General features: G+C 40.0%; 1 protein-coding gene across 1 annotated transcript in view; it reads right to left on the bottom strand.

Moving 5' to 3' along the window:
- Positions 1 to 16298, bottom strand: part of gsk3ba (glycogen synthase kinase 3 beta, genome duplicate a) — a 144069-nt gene that overhangs the window by 67405 nt on the left and 60366 nt on the right. The window contains exons 2-3 of the mRNA XM_080203444.1: positions 12680 to 12873; positions 483 to 566 (exon numbers count right to left, since the gene is read on the bottom strand). Coding sequence (XP_080059570.1) covers positions 483 to 566; positions 12680 to 12873 — 278 coding nt within the window. The remainder of the gene's footprint in view (positions 1 to 482; positions 567 to 12679; positions 12874 to 16298) is intronic.

The following is a 16298-nucleotide window of genomic DNA, read 5'->3' on the forward strand; positions in this document are numbered from 1 at the left end:
ATTTAGGCAACTCTTGGAATATTGAGAATTTAGTCAAGAGGGTTCTCTTGTTTGTACTTGTAAAAGTGAACAGGAAAGCTTGATTGAAATGTTAATTGTAGTGTTTGAAATATTTAGCATAGTGGTTATGTTACAGGTATAATGATCCAAAGAAATGATGAATGACAGAGACAAGTTCAAACCCACAACTGGGACTGGAGAATTTAAATTCAGTTAATTAAATAAAAATTGAATAGAAGAGTTAGTTAACCTAATCATAAACCATCATAAAATATATATATTTTTTAAAGGGAATAATATTTGCTGTTCCTACTGTGTCTGGATTTCACAATTCCAGACCCACAACAATGTGGGTCTGGAATCATGTGACTCTTCACTATTCTCTGAAATAGGCTCATAAGCTAGTTGCATCACAAACCATTTACGGTGTCAGTCACCCAGATCCCATGAATGAAAGAAATGAACATATACAATAAAAGTACCTTTTCTCCACTGGAGTAAAAGAAGTATCGTAATCGGACGATATTACAATGATCCAGTTTTCGCATTATCTGCAGCTCACGATTCTGTGGAGGAACGATAAAAGTCAAATCAGTAGCTGTTTATCACTATGTCAACCAGCATCCAATCGGGATTTTAACTATGCACCAGATAAGGACTACTGCTAACAACATTTCTTAAAATATGACTAGATAAAAGATGTCGTCCAAGTGAATTTGTTCCCATTACTTAACTGACAGGTCATCTTTATATGAAAGCAGAGAGGTAATCTGATGCCAGGTACAGGCAAGTTAGGAGAGGTGACAAAAAAAAGGCCAATAAGATAAATTTGATGGCTTTCAATGAGTTGGAAGCAGAGCATTAGTAAGGGTGATTGAGAAAATAAAGGTCAAGGGCTTGGCTAAGATGCTCTTTTGAAGAGTCATTGTAGATTTATGGGCTGAATGGCCTCGTTCTGCAGTGGGATTCAGTACCACCATGATAGAACACAAGTGTACGTCCTCACTCTCTGTAAAGTGTTACACTGCTTGCCCAACATGCAGTACTGGATAAACAGAAATTTCCTCTACTCAATATTGAGTCTGAAGCCATTATCTTCAGTCTGTTTGCTTGCGAACAACTCAGTCCCTCTCCCTGATGATCAGACTAACCCATACTGTTCTCAACTTTGGCATATATCTGACCCAGAGATGAATTTCCAAATGCCATCACTAAGACCTCCCTACTTTCATCGCCAAAACATCATTCAAATCCTCACCTGCCTCAGCTGACTTATTACTGAAACTCTCACTCACACTTTTGCCACTTCCAGATTTGAGTCTTGGCCATCTTTTCAACTTCCATAAATAAGTGATTTTCTAAAATCTTGCTGCCCATGTCCTAACTTGCAAACAGCCCAGTTCACTCACCACCCCTGCTTATCAACTTACAATGGCTCACAGCACAGCAAATTTGAGGATTTAAAATTTGCAACCTCGTTTTCCAATTCCACATGGCCCTACCCCTCTCCATCTTTATGGCCTTCTCTAGTCCTACCAAGGCTCCAAAGTCTCTGCACTCCTCCAACTCAGATCCCTTGAGCACCCTGTATGTTAAATCATTTCACCATCGTTTGTCATGCTTTCAGTTGCCTAGGTCCCAAGTTCTGTAACTTTACACCCACTCACTACCTTTCAAGTGTTTTAAATCAAGTTTTGTTGGCATCCTCGGAAGTTGAGTAAGGGCAAAATTCATAGGCAGAAAGTGAAATGGTACAATTTTTAGCAAGCATTACTGGTCACCATACAGTGCTGGCGAGTAAAGATGTGGAAACAGTTGAGAGATGCAAGAATAGCAGAACAGTGACATAGGATTTTAACTATCCCAAGATAGGCTGTTAAAATTCATGCATAGAGCCAAACAGATACACTTGGACTGTTACTAGATCAGCATTCCTCTGATCCAACAAGAAAAGCACATGATTTGGTTCTGTGAAATGAAGTAGGGTTAAAAAAAGATCAAAGTCAACAATTGGGAAATAGTCACATTAGATATTCAGCAAAAGCACAGTAAAAGATAGAACTCAAAGATAAGCAAAATGGATTAGACAAAGGCAAAGTTCAGTAGATAAAAAGGGATTTGCCGCAAATTATTTACCATAGGAATAGAGTTCTTGGGGGTAAATGTGAAGCCTAAAAATAAAGATTACAAGGGAGACATGAGAAATAAAATGAAGTGCAACAGGAAGATGAAAATGATGATTCAGTCCACTGGGAATGTGAAAAAAGGTCAGCAAGCAATATATAATGGAAATATTTAAGATTTTATAAGCATCTAAAATGTACTATACATGAGGCGATAGGAACACGGAGGGAAAGTTTCAAAGTTTATTTAGTGTTACAAGTAGGCTTACATTAACACTGCAATGAAGTTACTGTGAAAATCCCCTAGTCGCCACAATCCGGCGCCTATTCAGGTACACTGAATTTAGCAGAATTTAGCATGGCCAATCCATCTAACCTGAGGGATGACGGAGTCAAGTGATTATGAAGGATAAAGATATGGTCTAGACGTTAAATTTTACAATTGATGACAGAATGTGAATGTAGATTACAACAAAAAAAATTTGGAAAGCAATGGTCTCAGACAACTTCAAAATAAACCACTGGAACCTAACTCCATGCATTACAGGCTATTGAAAGTAGTCAGAGAATCGCAAAAATTCTGACCATAGATTTTTCATTTTTCTTTAAACATGCAAATCACGGTATGGAACTAGAATAGGCAATGCAATATCTGCGCTCAAGAAGGGAATGCAGTCAATCCAACCCATATGGATATCCACATAATGTGCAATAGGTATCTAAAGTTCCACAGAAAAATGCAGGAATGGTAAAAAAGGAAATGTAGCAGAAGTGGGCAGAAACTTAGCTGACAAACAGAAAGAACATTGAGATCCACGGGCATTGCTCAAATTAGAGAAAGATTGGAAGTGGCAAAGTTCCATTGTTGGGTCTATTTTTGCTTTCATCGTAGAGATTATAAATTTACTCTTGGGCACAGGTTGCACTTTCAAAATTTGCTAATGAAAGAAGAGGAGATTTTGGCATACTCTTAAAAAACCAACTCTAGGAAGACAAGGAAAAAAACTAAAACGAGGTATGAGTGACAAATGTAATGTACTTTTGCTAAGCATATTTTGGAGGAAAACAAGCATGGGAAGTCAACACTCAATTTGAAAACAATTAAGGGTGTAGATGAGAAAAAGGCTCAGTCAGATAAGCAATTCCTTTAATGTCAAGGGCAGGTAAATACAAAGGACAATAGCAACTATGTTCGTACAAGGCATTGTTTAAGCACAGTTAAAAAAGTACTAGGCTAGCTTTGGTGCCTCATTAAGCAAAGACATTGGTTGTGTAGACTGCAGTAAAGAAGATGGTGCCCAAGTAAGCTTGGTGATTTGTTGCCATAAAGCCTGGATGGCAATAGAAGAGCTGGTTGAAGCAGAGACCATTATCTCCTTTAAAAGGAAAATTTGATAAATATTTGGAGCAGAGGAAGATAAATGGCTAAATGGAGAGAGTTATGTTTTGGATCACTGTTGCAATGATAGATTGAAAAATAGTTCTTTCAATGCTGCAAAATTCTTCGGCTCAACTGACATGGAATTTTAAAAAAGGTGTTGTTCACTTAGGTGAGGAGTCATAACCAGAATCTGATTAATTTGTGAACTGCTTGGCAGGTATTAGTCAACCTCCTAATTGGAGGATTCAGGCCAGGACTCTCAAGGTCTGTGACCAAACTATAAAATCCCTACAGAAAAGGAGGAGGCCATTCTGCCCATTGGATTAGCACCAACTCTCTGACAAAGCACATTACCAAGCCCTATCCATCCCTGTAACCCCACATATTTATACTGCTAATTGCCCTAACAAACTTTTGGCCACTGAGGGGCAATTTAACCTGCACATTTTTAGACTGTGGAAACAGCTGGAGGAAACCCACACAAACACAGGGAGAACACTATTCAGACAGTCACCTAAGGCTGAAATCAAACCCAGGTCCCTGGTGTTGAGGCAGCAGTACTAACCACTGCACCACCGGGCTGCCCAAATTATTGACTGTGACCCCTCAAAGTACTGAAATATTAGCATTGAAAACCTAGCAGCTTTCCTTTCTCTTCCTATTCCAATTTTGCGTCAGCAACAGAATGCAAAATTCTTTTAGGATAGGAAGCCTTAACTTTGACTCCTTAAGATTAAGCCACCATTGACTCAATTTGAATCTAAAATAAGGACTTTCAATGCGGATTTAAAATGTGAAATTATCAAAAGAAAGTTACAGAATTTCAATTGCTCATTTTAGGCAATTAATCATGATTGTATTTTGAAGTTCATTATTTAAAGCAGGATTTGGGTGCAGCTAACCAATATAATGTCAACTGGAGCAGTTTACAGGTAAACATCAAAAGTGAATCTTCAGGTATAAAACTTAAACATATTTGTGGTTTTTATAAAAGGGCATTCTATTTTTTTCTTTAATATTCTTCATTTTAAATGTATTAGTTCTGTTAATCCATTTCTTAGGAGATGGCTGCCTACTGTTAGGGTAGCAGAGCAGAAACCCTAAAGTATGTTATGAAGCCTGACTAGACTCTTGACAGTTTTTCTATTTTGGCATTAGAGAGAGGATAAGGAGTAATTCTATTGACATACTAGGAAGCTTTTATCAAAAATAACGTTATTTAACAATACAACTTAGGTTATAGTGAATGAATTAGCTTAACTTTTATCAACTGAATTACTTAAACATGGAAAGATACATTTCTTAACTGCTAACCTACCTATCTTGATTAGTTCCAATTTAAGCGTTTTCCCCTTAGAGACTTCAACTCCTCTTCAAAATCAGTTAGCTACGCAAAGGTTTATGTGCTTATACTTGTTAACAGTCTGAGAACCTTTTGAACTCCTCTGGAAAGAGGTAGAGATACACCTGTCTTTTGCCAGCCTCAAAACACCATAGAGACAGAAAGATACCTTTTGCTTCTTTCAGGACCAGGCAAAAACATAATCCTTCTGGAACCAAAGAGAACTGTGTCCATTCCCTGCAAACTTAGCTCTGCCTCTTCACATGACTCTGCCTCTGTCAATCAAACTGATCAAAACACTACTCAAACCCCAGGGAAAAAACAAAAATACATTAATTCAGATAGCCCAAGCTAAAATCAATTAGCCTGTATTCTCAGCGTGAGAACTGCCTGGTGCAGACAAATTGGCATGTGTAAAACAGAGCTGAATTTTAAAGTGCTTACAAGAAACTTGATAAAAATAAATTTCTTAAAGGCACAGTATCATCACACTACCATTATTCCTTCAATCACATGATGAGAAAGACAGACTGTTGGGTAAAGCATTTAATTTGTTCTGAAGGAATCCACACATATTGCAATACTTGCACCTAAAAATAATTTGATCAATGCTTTACCATTCCTGTGTAAACACTCGCTTACGTTCTGACAGGAAGAGATATTTTGATACATCTGCTTATGGTTCTTTCAGAAACTAGAATGATTTCAACTACACGAGTGGTTTTAAAAAAAAAACTGCCAATTAAAATTTATGCACTGTTCCCATTTGGCACAGATGAGAACATTAATTCACATTTCCACATTGTGAAATATCAGCAACTACCTCAACTGAGACTCAAGAATCAAACTCCAGAGAACAAGGCAAAATAGGGCAGAAGATTATACTAGCAGTATCATAATCTACTAGTCTTGTGTGACTGTTCAACTAATGAACAGCAACCAGTATATGGTTAAGTGAAGCAACCAGTATATGGTTCTTAAAAATACAAGAAAGCAAGATGCCTCTTTTAATGATAAAGTTCTCAGTGACCAACAATTCCAATACATTTACACTGTTCAGTTATTAATTCCAAATGTTACTCTAGAATGTAGCCTGGTAAAATTTACAAAATGGAACATTTTAATTTGCTCAGCATTTAGCTCAGTGGGAAAGCTAATGAGTGGAGATGCTGGCAATGGACTGGGATGGGCACAGTAAGAAGTCTCACAACACCAGGTTAAAGGCCAACAGGTTTAGATGGAATCACAAGCTTTTGGTGCATTGCTCCTTCATCAAGTGAGCTCCGAAAGCTCATGATTCCAAATAAACCTGTTGGACTTGAACCTGTTATTGAGAGACTTCTTACAGGGAAATCAAGTTCAGAGGAGGGATCAAGTTTTGGCACTTTCTATAATGGAGGCCCTGTTATTAAAGCATTTTGAGATTGCTAAGTGCATGATGAGGACTTCAATTTGATTTTTAAAAAAAGATGAAAAAGGTAACACACGATAGATAGTTTAAGGTAATGAAGACTCCAATTTGAGCAGCGAAAGGATAGTTGGGGGAAAAGTGGGTTATTTTGGATCAATATTTACTGCTGTATCCCAGTTACAATTAAAAAGCATTTTATAAAACAATGTGATGTGGGGCAACAACAACTTAAATATATAGTGTTCTTAACTTAGTAAAGCATTCAGGGTGCTGCAATAGAAATAAATCAAGGAGGAAACCTTCTTAAGTTTAGTACACATTTTAAAAATTGTAATGGAGAGAAGAATGGAATTTAAGAAACCAAAGAAATTTCAAAAATTAAAATCTCCAGCATCTGAAGGTTCTCATTTAAAAGGTGCTCAAGGATGAGGAAATTATAGATGTCGTAATCTTCCAAAATTCTTACTTTGAAATAGTCACTGCAGTGGAAAATTACAACCACCACTCCATTATACAAAGAAATGAGAAACCAGATAACTGTTGACTTGTCAGTCTAATACCAGTTGTGCGAGAGCGAGACGTCATCAGATGTGAAAAGTAAGCTACACTTAATAGTTCCATTTTTTTATAGGAATTTACTAACATAGTAGATAAAAGTGTGTCTGTGGACGAGATCTACATGGAGATCCAGAAAACATCTGATTAGGTTTGAGACAAAAAAAGATGTCTGTAACTGCAAACAACTTTGAACACGGCCTGGAAATTGGTCAGGAGAAAACAGACAAGGGCATGATGTGTATTGATGACTGGCACATGTGACCAGTTTTCAGAGATCTGTATTGGGGTCTGAGCTTTTCACCATGTATACTAAAGGCTTGGATGAAAAACTAAAAAGTTGAGAGTCCACTTTTACAGCGACACTGCAAATGGGAAGAGGAGGTTACAGAGGGATATAGATTAAGTGTGGCAACTTAAGTTCAACGTGTGGAAAAGTGTGAAATATATCATTTTCTAAACATTGAGAAACTAGAAGTTTAAGGGAAATGGAAACCGTGCGCAAGCAGCGAGTAAATGCCGTTGGCATCAAGACAGAATTTAACTGAATGGCATCAGGAGCCAGAGTAAAATTGAAGTCAATGGTAATTAAAGGTCAACTCTCTTAAAGAGTAATTTCCAGCACAAAGGCACTGGATAATGTCCTTGGTCCAACCATCTCCAACTGTTCCTTCAATGACCTCCACTCTATCAGAAGGCCTGAAGGAGATGTTTGCTGATTATCATAGCTCACCACCAACTTCTCAATGGCAATTGGGGATGGCCAACAAAATTGGCCCTCAACAACATCCACATCCCATGAATGAATAAGTCTCTCTGTATACACGATCACCAAAGTTAGTAGCTGTATACAAGATCAATTAGAAAGGCTAATAGAACATTGGCCTTTATCGCATTGGAACTGGAATACACTGGGCAAGTTATGCTGTAGGTTTAGAGGTTGGATCAGATCTCACTTGCAGTCCAGTGTTCAACACAAGGCACCATGCCCTAGTATGGATACATCAGTGCTGGAGAGCAGGTTACCTAAACATCATGTTCTGAGTGTAGAAGATTGAGGGTATCACATAATTATGTACAGAATAGAAAAAGGCCATTTGTCCCAACTGGTCCATGGTCCATATATGCCCCTCTCAAGGTGATCATCAAGATGCTTAAAATGACTCAATAGGGTACAGAGAGAAATTATTTCCCCTGTTGAAGAATTCAAAACAGGACTAAATCATAGCCAAGTTATTTAAGAATCAAGTCAGGAAACTAGTACTTTGTCCCTCCCAAAGGCAGTAGAAATTTCAAAATATCCCCCCATACTACTCGAAACCGTTTCAAGACAGAAATTGATTGATTTTTCTGGGGAAAGGATGCAAGGAGTCTGGAACAGAACTACGAGGGTGCTGTCAATCACGATTTAACTGACTGAGAAAATAGACTTGTGGGTTGAATTGAGGCAGGTATCTCATCATATTCCTCTATGGAATATTGCAGCCAATGCATAGACTGGGGTCTAGAGGCGGACCACTTACAGCAATGTACCTAGTCTCTCTCCTTCTCTTGGAGTTAAGGTGTTCATACATGTTAAGTTACGTTCCTTGCAATGGTGTCAATTTGTTTGAGACATCCACCAAAAAAGATAATTGAGCGTAAATCACCAGGATACATTTTAACCTACATTACCTGGCCCTAACTGATCATACAGCAGCAGACATGCCGCATTATTTACAGCAAAGGAACTCTAGTTGTTTAAATAATACTTAATTTCAGATGCTGCAGTTTCATTTCTATGTAGCACCTTTCAAAGGAGTGGATATAGCATTTACTACTTGTGATGAGAGAATTGCATACATGAGGAGGAACTGCTTTTCTAATCCCTAATTTGCTTATATCTACAATTGGGTCTTGTCTTATGCTGTGCTCTCAATATTTAAATACTGTTGCCTTTCAACATTGAAAAATACAAAATCTTAAAAAGTACGCAAGTCTAAACTAGCCAAGACATTTCAATTCCTTCAATAAAATTCAATTCTATTTTAACCTGTTAGGACAATCCAGGTCATGGAAATTCTAGGCAAGTGCAAGAATTAAATATAGGTTAAATACTATGTTAATACATGGAAAGTGGTGTGCTTAAATAAATGCAAACTAAGCAACTTCTCAATTATTGGACGAGCAAACCAGAAATATGTCTGTGCACATCTGAAGATAGTTCAACTCAGTTAATTTCAGTTTTGAATAATATACACACAAGCACATACATGCTGGTTTGCTCATCCTGCTGATGCTATTTACCACATGCAACTGTTCAAAACTGATGCTATGAAAGAAAAACAATAGGCTGCAGTGCCAAATTGCATTATTGACTGATTCAGAATCAACTGACTGGAATGCTGTACAAAGAAAGACATTTCTCAAACTACATGGTTTAATCTCTATCGCCACCATTCAGCATTTTGCTTCAAGATTGGAGAATTTAAATCATTTTGTTTCTCCATGAATACCCTTTCTTTCTCCTTCATATCAGAATTCCTATGCCTAGAAAGAAGTTCAAACCAGTGCTCAGCCACAGAGTGACAAGTACAGGCCAGAGACTAAAGTGAAATTGAGCCTCAACATATTTGGCAATTCAGGAGTGCCTACTGAGCCTCCTGCTTGCCTGTCTCTGCACAAGTTGGAACAAGTTGGAGGTGACAGGGAATGAGAATGGAGGCGGGCATGAACATAAGCCATTAGTAAGTCCATAGTTACGCTTCATATCAAAGTAGAAATCATAGAACCCTACAGTGCAGAAAGAGGTCCTTCGGCCCATCGAATCTGCACCGAACACAATCCCACCCAGGCCCTACCCCCATATCCCAACATATTATACCCACTAATCCCTCTAACCTAAGCATCCCTGGACACTAAGGGGGCAATTTTTAGCGTGGCCAATCAACCTAACCCGCACATCTTTGGACTGTGGGAGGAAACCCACGCAGACACGAGGAGAATGTGTAAACTCCACACAGACAGTGACCCGAGCTGGGAATCGAACCCGGGTCCCTGGTACTGTGATGAAGCAGTGCCACCATGCGTCTGATGAAGGAGCAGCGCTCCATAAGCTCATGATACTAAATAAATCTGTTGGACTCTAATCTGGCGTTGTGAAACTTCTTACTGTGCCCAACCCAGTCCAATGCCGACATCTCCACATCATTCCTACACTATCACAGTGACTAAATTTCAGTTATAAAGTGCTCCGAAATGTTTGATCGTTGCAAAAAATGCTTATACACATACAAGACATTTTTTAAAAAATGCTCTTGGGATGTGACACCTCGTCCCATGAAATTGTATTTTTGTCCTCATTTCACATCAATACTTCAGAATTTTAAATCAAAACACTGATGAAATTCCCAAGCAACTGAACCCCATCTTGGTTTTCTGGATTGAAACAGAAAGTCATTTGGTCAGCACAATGTTGGAACACTTGGTTCCTAAAGGACTAACAATGAAAAATAGCTCAACACTGCACTAGATCAGTATCAAGGTGGCCAAAAGAGAGTGTTTTATTCTATTCCATGCTAAGCTTTGCTGTTCAACTTTGCCCAATTATTTTTTGAACTTTTAAATTCAAAATTAAGATTGCATTAAAAAAAAACTCGGATTTTCACAATAGCCAATGTCTCAATGAGGATTTTGTGGCCAAATGGGCCACCTAAAATAGCGATTTATTAAAGCACACTGGGACAATTGGGCAAGAACTAAAACAACGGATTGCAGCTAAAAGACAGATAAACAGGCTGCAACTCATACGAACGAATACACAGGATATTGGCCATCTCCAGGACAAAGGGGACTTTCTGGTCAAACTGAGTTGTTTACTAGACAAAGGAGATACCAGACAAAAAGGGGGCCTTAACTCCTTATTTGGGAGGGAGGCGCGTGATCTGTGTCTCTCAAGCACCACAGACATGTCCATTGGGTACACACGATGTAGGGATGCCAGTATTGGACTGGGGTAAACATATTAAGTAGTCTCACAACACCAGGTTAGAATCCATTTATTTGATAGTAATCTCTCAAGCTTTTGGAAACACTGTTCCTTCGTCAGGTGTGTGGAAGGTGCGTCATGAGACTTCTCATTGGGTACACACCCAGAGATCGATGTGGTAGCATCTAATTGGACTCTTATCAATCAGGGTGATCAAGCCCTGACTGATTGATAAGATGTGGGTATGCCGGCGTTGGACTGGCGTAAACACAGTAAAAAGTCTGACAACACCAGGTTTTAGTCCAACCTATTTATTTGATAATATACTCACAAGCTTTCGAGGGACACCCTCTTCGTCAGGTGAATGGAGAGTTCTGGCCTCAGACAGCTCTGTCTGAGGCCAGAACTCTCCATTCACCTGACGAAGAGGGTGTCCCTCGAAAGCTTGTGAGTATATTATCAAATAAATAGGTTGGACTAAAACCTGGTGTTGTCAGACTTTTTACTGTGATTGATAATCAGGAGACCACCCAAAAGGACACACAGGCAAGGAGGGATAAAAGGTGCTGCACAACAGAAGCAGCTCTCTCTCTGACCCCACGAACAAGCTACAACAATGGTGACCGTCACCAGCAACAACCAACATGAGGAGAGCCACCACACCCAAGGGGGAAGGAAGACCAGTGCCAGACCAGACCAAAGGACCAGCCTACGGAGAGGACAATAGAGACCAGCGCACAGATAAAGGCCAATATCTGCCTGGGTACTTGCCAGTCACACAAAGTCAAATCAAGGTCTAGTATTGAACTTGGACTTTAGTATTTTCTGTAAGATAACTTATTGTTGGGTGGGTGATTATTGATTATGTGTTTTAAATAAATATTGTTGTGCAACAAGAAGTCTACTCGCAATTCTTTGTCCACTATGCAAGGTTAAAACAGACTGTGCAGCAGGCACAATAGTTCCAACAAATGGAGCAAGTCTGCGTGGGTTTCCTCCCACAGTCTGAAAGACGTGTGGGTTAGGTGCTTTGGCCATATTAAATTCTCCCTCAGCGTGCCCAAACAGGTGCTGAATGTGGTGACTGGAAGATTTTCACAGTAACTCAATTGCAGTGTCAACGTAAGCCTACTTGTGACATTAATAAATAAATTATAAAAATTTTGGAAACATGGCAACCAATCTGCACAGAGCAAATTTCTTCAAACATCAATGTGCTAATGATGACATAAACCATTACTGTAATTTTGATTGAAGGATAAACATTGGCAAAAACACCAGGGTTAACTCTTCTGCTCTTCTTTGAAACTGTGCCACTGAATCTTTTATAGCCACCTGAGCAGGCAGATGGGGCCTCCTTTTAACATCTCATTGGAAAGAAGTCACAAACAGTGCAATGCTGCATTTGGTATCAGCCTTGATTTTTGCATTTAGCACTGGAGATTTGGGAAAGCTTGGGACTCACTGGAGTGTTAATAACTCAGCCATGGCTGAAACATACTCAATGGTCAAAGTAAGGAGATAAATTAATTTGGTAGAAACATGGTGAAATGCTACTGACCTTGTTTTCAGTCTCAATTTTAAGTTATGCAAATAATCTGCAAACAGAACTATAACTATTTTCAAACAGCTCATTAGACAAAATTATTTTTTGTCTAACATTTACTGAAGCATGATTCAAGGTCCATGTAAGAGACCAATCATAAAAAATTCAATTCTATATAGTCTGACTTTAACGTCCTCAGAATTACAACACCCTACTTCAAGGTGATCAAACTGAGAAATAGCTTGGGTTAGCTCTTGCTACTTCAGCCACAGCTATTCTTCCCAAAAGGATAGAAATGTAACTTACATCAACTGCTCTCTGAAATCTCTAGTTAAAATAAACCGTATCCCTTACCTTAAATCTCTTGTCCTGTAAAACTTTCTTGATGGCCACCAGCTCCCCTGTATCACATAGTTTTGCCTGGTAAACGACTCCAAAAGAACCATTGCCAATCACCTTGGTGTCGGTGTAGCTGACCTCTTGCGGCCGGTCTGGACCCTGTCCAGGTGTTGCCACCACTGTTGTCACCTTACTGCCATCTTTGTCTCCTAATCCAAAAGAAAATCAGTTTAGCAGGAGCAGTGTTCAAGCTAAAACACAATGACTTAGGAGAAGATACATATCAGCAACCAATTGCTTACTAAAAATAAACCAAGTAATTCCAGGCACGTAACACTCTGCTGTTTTCCATTGCTAGATGTTGGCCACAAAACAAGGAATTTTCCATAAACCAATATTCCTCACATGTATTCTATTTAAACACATGCAACTTCAGGCGTTTGTATTCAGTGTTAACATTTTAATTTCTCCCACTTTGAGGTTTACAAATATGGAATGAAAAATTACTGCTGCCATGCATATTGTTAAATGGATGTAAGATGGAGCTGGAAAATGTCACAAAGATTTTGTAAAGAGAACAGTAGTGTATAATTTTATTACTCCATGACTTTTTTTTCATGTTAGAATCCTTGACTTGTTACTGTATCTCTCTTGACCTCATCAGCCTAATTAGCCTGGTTCCCTCCATTTCATTCTTTTGTGCCATAACCCTATATTCCCAGCATCTGTATTCCCCAACCTCAAAACCAGGATCAAGTCAGTTATTCCTGGCCAGCCTCATCGGCCTCTAGTCTCCGGTTCAAAAAACCTTTCTAACCCTAATGTAGTACAATCCACCTGCTTTCCATCAGCAGCTATTTCACTGTTGTCTAGTTGCCTGTTGGCTATCAATTTGCCTGGCATTTGTTAAACTGTCTTCAAATACCTGGATGGCACTGTCCTAAAATGATAAACTGAACATAAGTTGGATCAGCGGTTGGGACATCACCATCCCATCTTGAAATTATTTTATTCATGGGGCATGGGCATCACTGGTTGGCCACGTTTATTGCCTGTCTCTAATTGCCCTTGAAAAGGTGATGGTGAGCTGCCTTCTTGAATTGCTGCAGTCCATGTTCTGTGGGTTAACCCACAATGCCATTTGGGAGAGAATTTTAGGATTTTGAGCCAGTGACTGCGAAGGAATGACGATATATTTCTAAGTCAGGGTAGTGAGTGGCTTGGAGGGGAACTTGCAGCTGACGGTGTTCCCATTTATCTGCTGCCCTTGTCCTTCTAGATGGAAGTGATCATAGGTTTGGAAGGAGCTGTCTAAGCATCTTTGATAAATTGCTGCAGTGCATCTTGTAGATAGCACATATTGCTGCTACTGGGTGTTAGTGGTGGAGAGAGTGGATGGGTCATAGAGGTTTACAGCATGGAAACAGGTCCTTTGGCCCAACTTGTCCACGCTGCTCTCTTTTTTAAAGCCCCTAAGCTAATCCCAATTGCCCGCATTTGGCCCATATCCCTCTATACCCAACATATCCATTTAACTATTTAAATGCTTTTTAAAAGATAAAATTGTACCCGTTTGTGGATATAGATGCGGTGTTTGTGGATGCGGTAGAATCAAGCAGGCTGCTTTGTCCTGGATGGTGTCAAGCTTCTTGAGTGTTGTTGGAGCTGCACCCATCCAGGCAAGTGGGGAGTATTCCATCACACTCCTGACTTGTGCCTTGTAGTGGATAGGCTGAGGAGTCAGGTGATGAGTTACTCACTGCGGTATTCTTAGCCTCTGACGTACTGTTGTAACCACTGTGTTTATGGTGAGTCCAGTTGAATTTCTGGTCAATTATAACCCCAAAAATGTTGACAGTGGGGGAATTCAGTGATGGTTACACCATTGAAGGTCAAGGAGTGGTGGTTAGAGTGTCTCTTATTGGTGACAGTCGTTGCCTGGCACAAATGTTATTTGCCGCTTGTTAGCCTAAGCCTGAATATTGTCCAGATCTTGTTGCATTTGAACATGGACTGTGTCACTATCTGAGGAGTCACAAATGGTGTTGAACATCCCCATTTCTGACCTTATGAAAGAAAGGTGGTCATTGATGAAGCAGCTGAACAGTGTTGGGCCTAGGACACCACCTCGAGGGACTCTTGCAGAGATGTCTTGGAGTTGAGGTGACTGTCTCTCCACAACCACAACCATCTTCCTATGAACCAGGTACGACACCAACCAGAGGAGAGTTTGCCCCCTGATACCTATTGATTCCAGTTTTGATAGAACTCCTTGATGCTACACTCAGTCAAATTTGACCTTGATGTCAAGGGCTGTCACACTTACCTCCCCTCTGGAATTCAGCTCTCTTGTCCATGTTTGAACCAAGGCTGTAAGGAGGTCAGGAGCTGACTGACCCTGGCAAAACCCAAACTAGGAGTCATTAAGCAGGTGCTGCTGATAGCACTGATGATGATCCCTTCCATCACTTTACTGATGATTGAGGATAGACTGATTGGGCAGTAATTGGCTGGGTTGGATTTGTCCTGCTTTTTGTGTATAGGACATATCTGGACAATTTCCACATTGTTGGGTAGATGCCAGTGTTGTAACTGTACTGGAAGAGCTTGGCTAGGGGAGCGGCAAGTTATTGCCGGAATGTTATCAGGACCCACTGCTTTTGCACTATCCGGTGCCTCCAACCGTTTCAAATATCACATGGAGTGAATTGAATTGGCTGGAGACTGGCATCTGAGATGCTGGGGACCACTGGATGAGGCAGAGATAGATCTTCCACTTGGCACTTCGGGCTGAGGATTGCTGCAAATACTTCAGCCTTATCTTTTACACTGATGTGCTGGGCTCCTTCATATTTGAAGATGGGGATATTTGTAGAACCTCCTCCTCCAGTGAGTTGTTTAATTGTCCACCACCATTCACCACTGGATGTGGAAGGACTGCAGAGCTTATATCTGATCCGTTGGTTGCGGGATCACTAAACTTGATTTATCACTTGCTGTTTTTGGATTTAGCATGCAAGTAGTCCTATTTGGTAGCTTCACCAGGTTGACACCTCATTTTTACGTATGCCTGGTACAGCTGTTGGCATGCCCACCTACATTTTCCAATGAACCAGGGTTCTTTCCCTGGTAATGGTTGAGTGGGGGATATGCCAGACCATGAGGCTGCAGATTGTGTCTGGCAGACTAGCCAAGTCTTGAGTTGCTAGATTGGTTTGAAGTCTGTCCCATTTAACATGGTGATAGCACCACACAACACGATGGCCTAGTGGTATTTTCACTTGGCTATTAATCCAGAAACCCAGACATTGTTTTGGGTACCTGGGTTCCAGTCCCACCACAGCAGATGGTGGAATTTGAATTCAATAATAAAAAAAAAAATCAGTAATCTACTGATGAACATGAAACCACTGTCGATTGTTAGAAAAACCTATCTGGTTCGCTAATGTCTTCTAGGGAAGGAAATCTGCCACCTTTACCTGGTCTGGCCAACATGCGACTCCAGAGCCACAGCAACGTAGTTGACTCAACTGCCACTCAGTTGTATCATCACTACAAAGTCTCAGCAAAGAAACAAAACTGGACAGACCACCGAGCATCGCCCTAGGCACCAGAAAAGGCAACGGCAAAACAA

Source organism: Carcharhinus amblyrhynchos, chromosome 15, assembly GCF_965287045.1.
Source record: "Carcharhinus amblyrhynchos chromosome 15, sCarAmb.v2.hapA, whole genome shotgun sequence".
Classification (NCBI taxonomy): domain Eukaryota; kingdom Metazoa; phylum Chordata; class Chondrichthyes; order Carcharhiniformes; family Carcharhinidae; genus Carcharhinus; species Carcharhinus amblyrhynchos.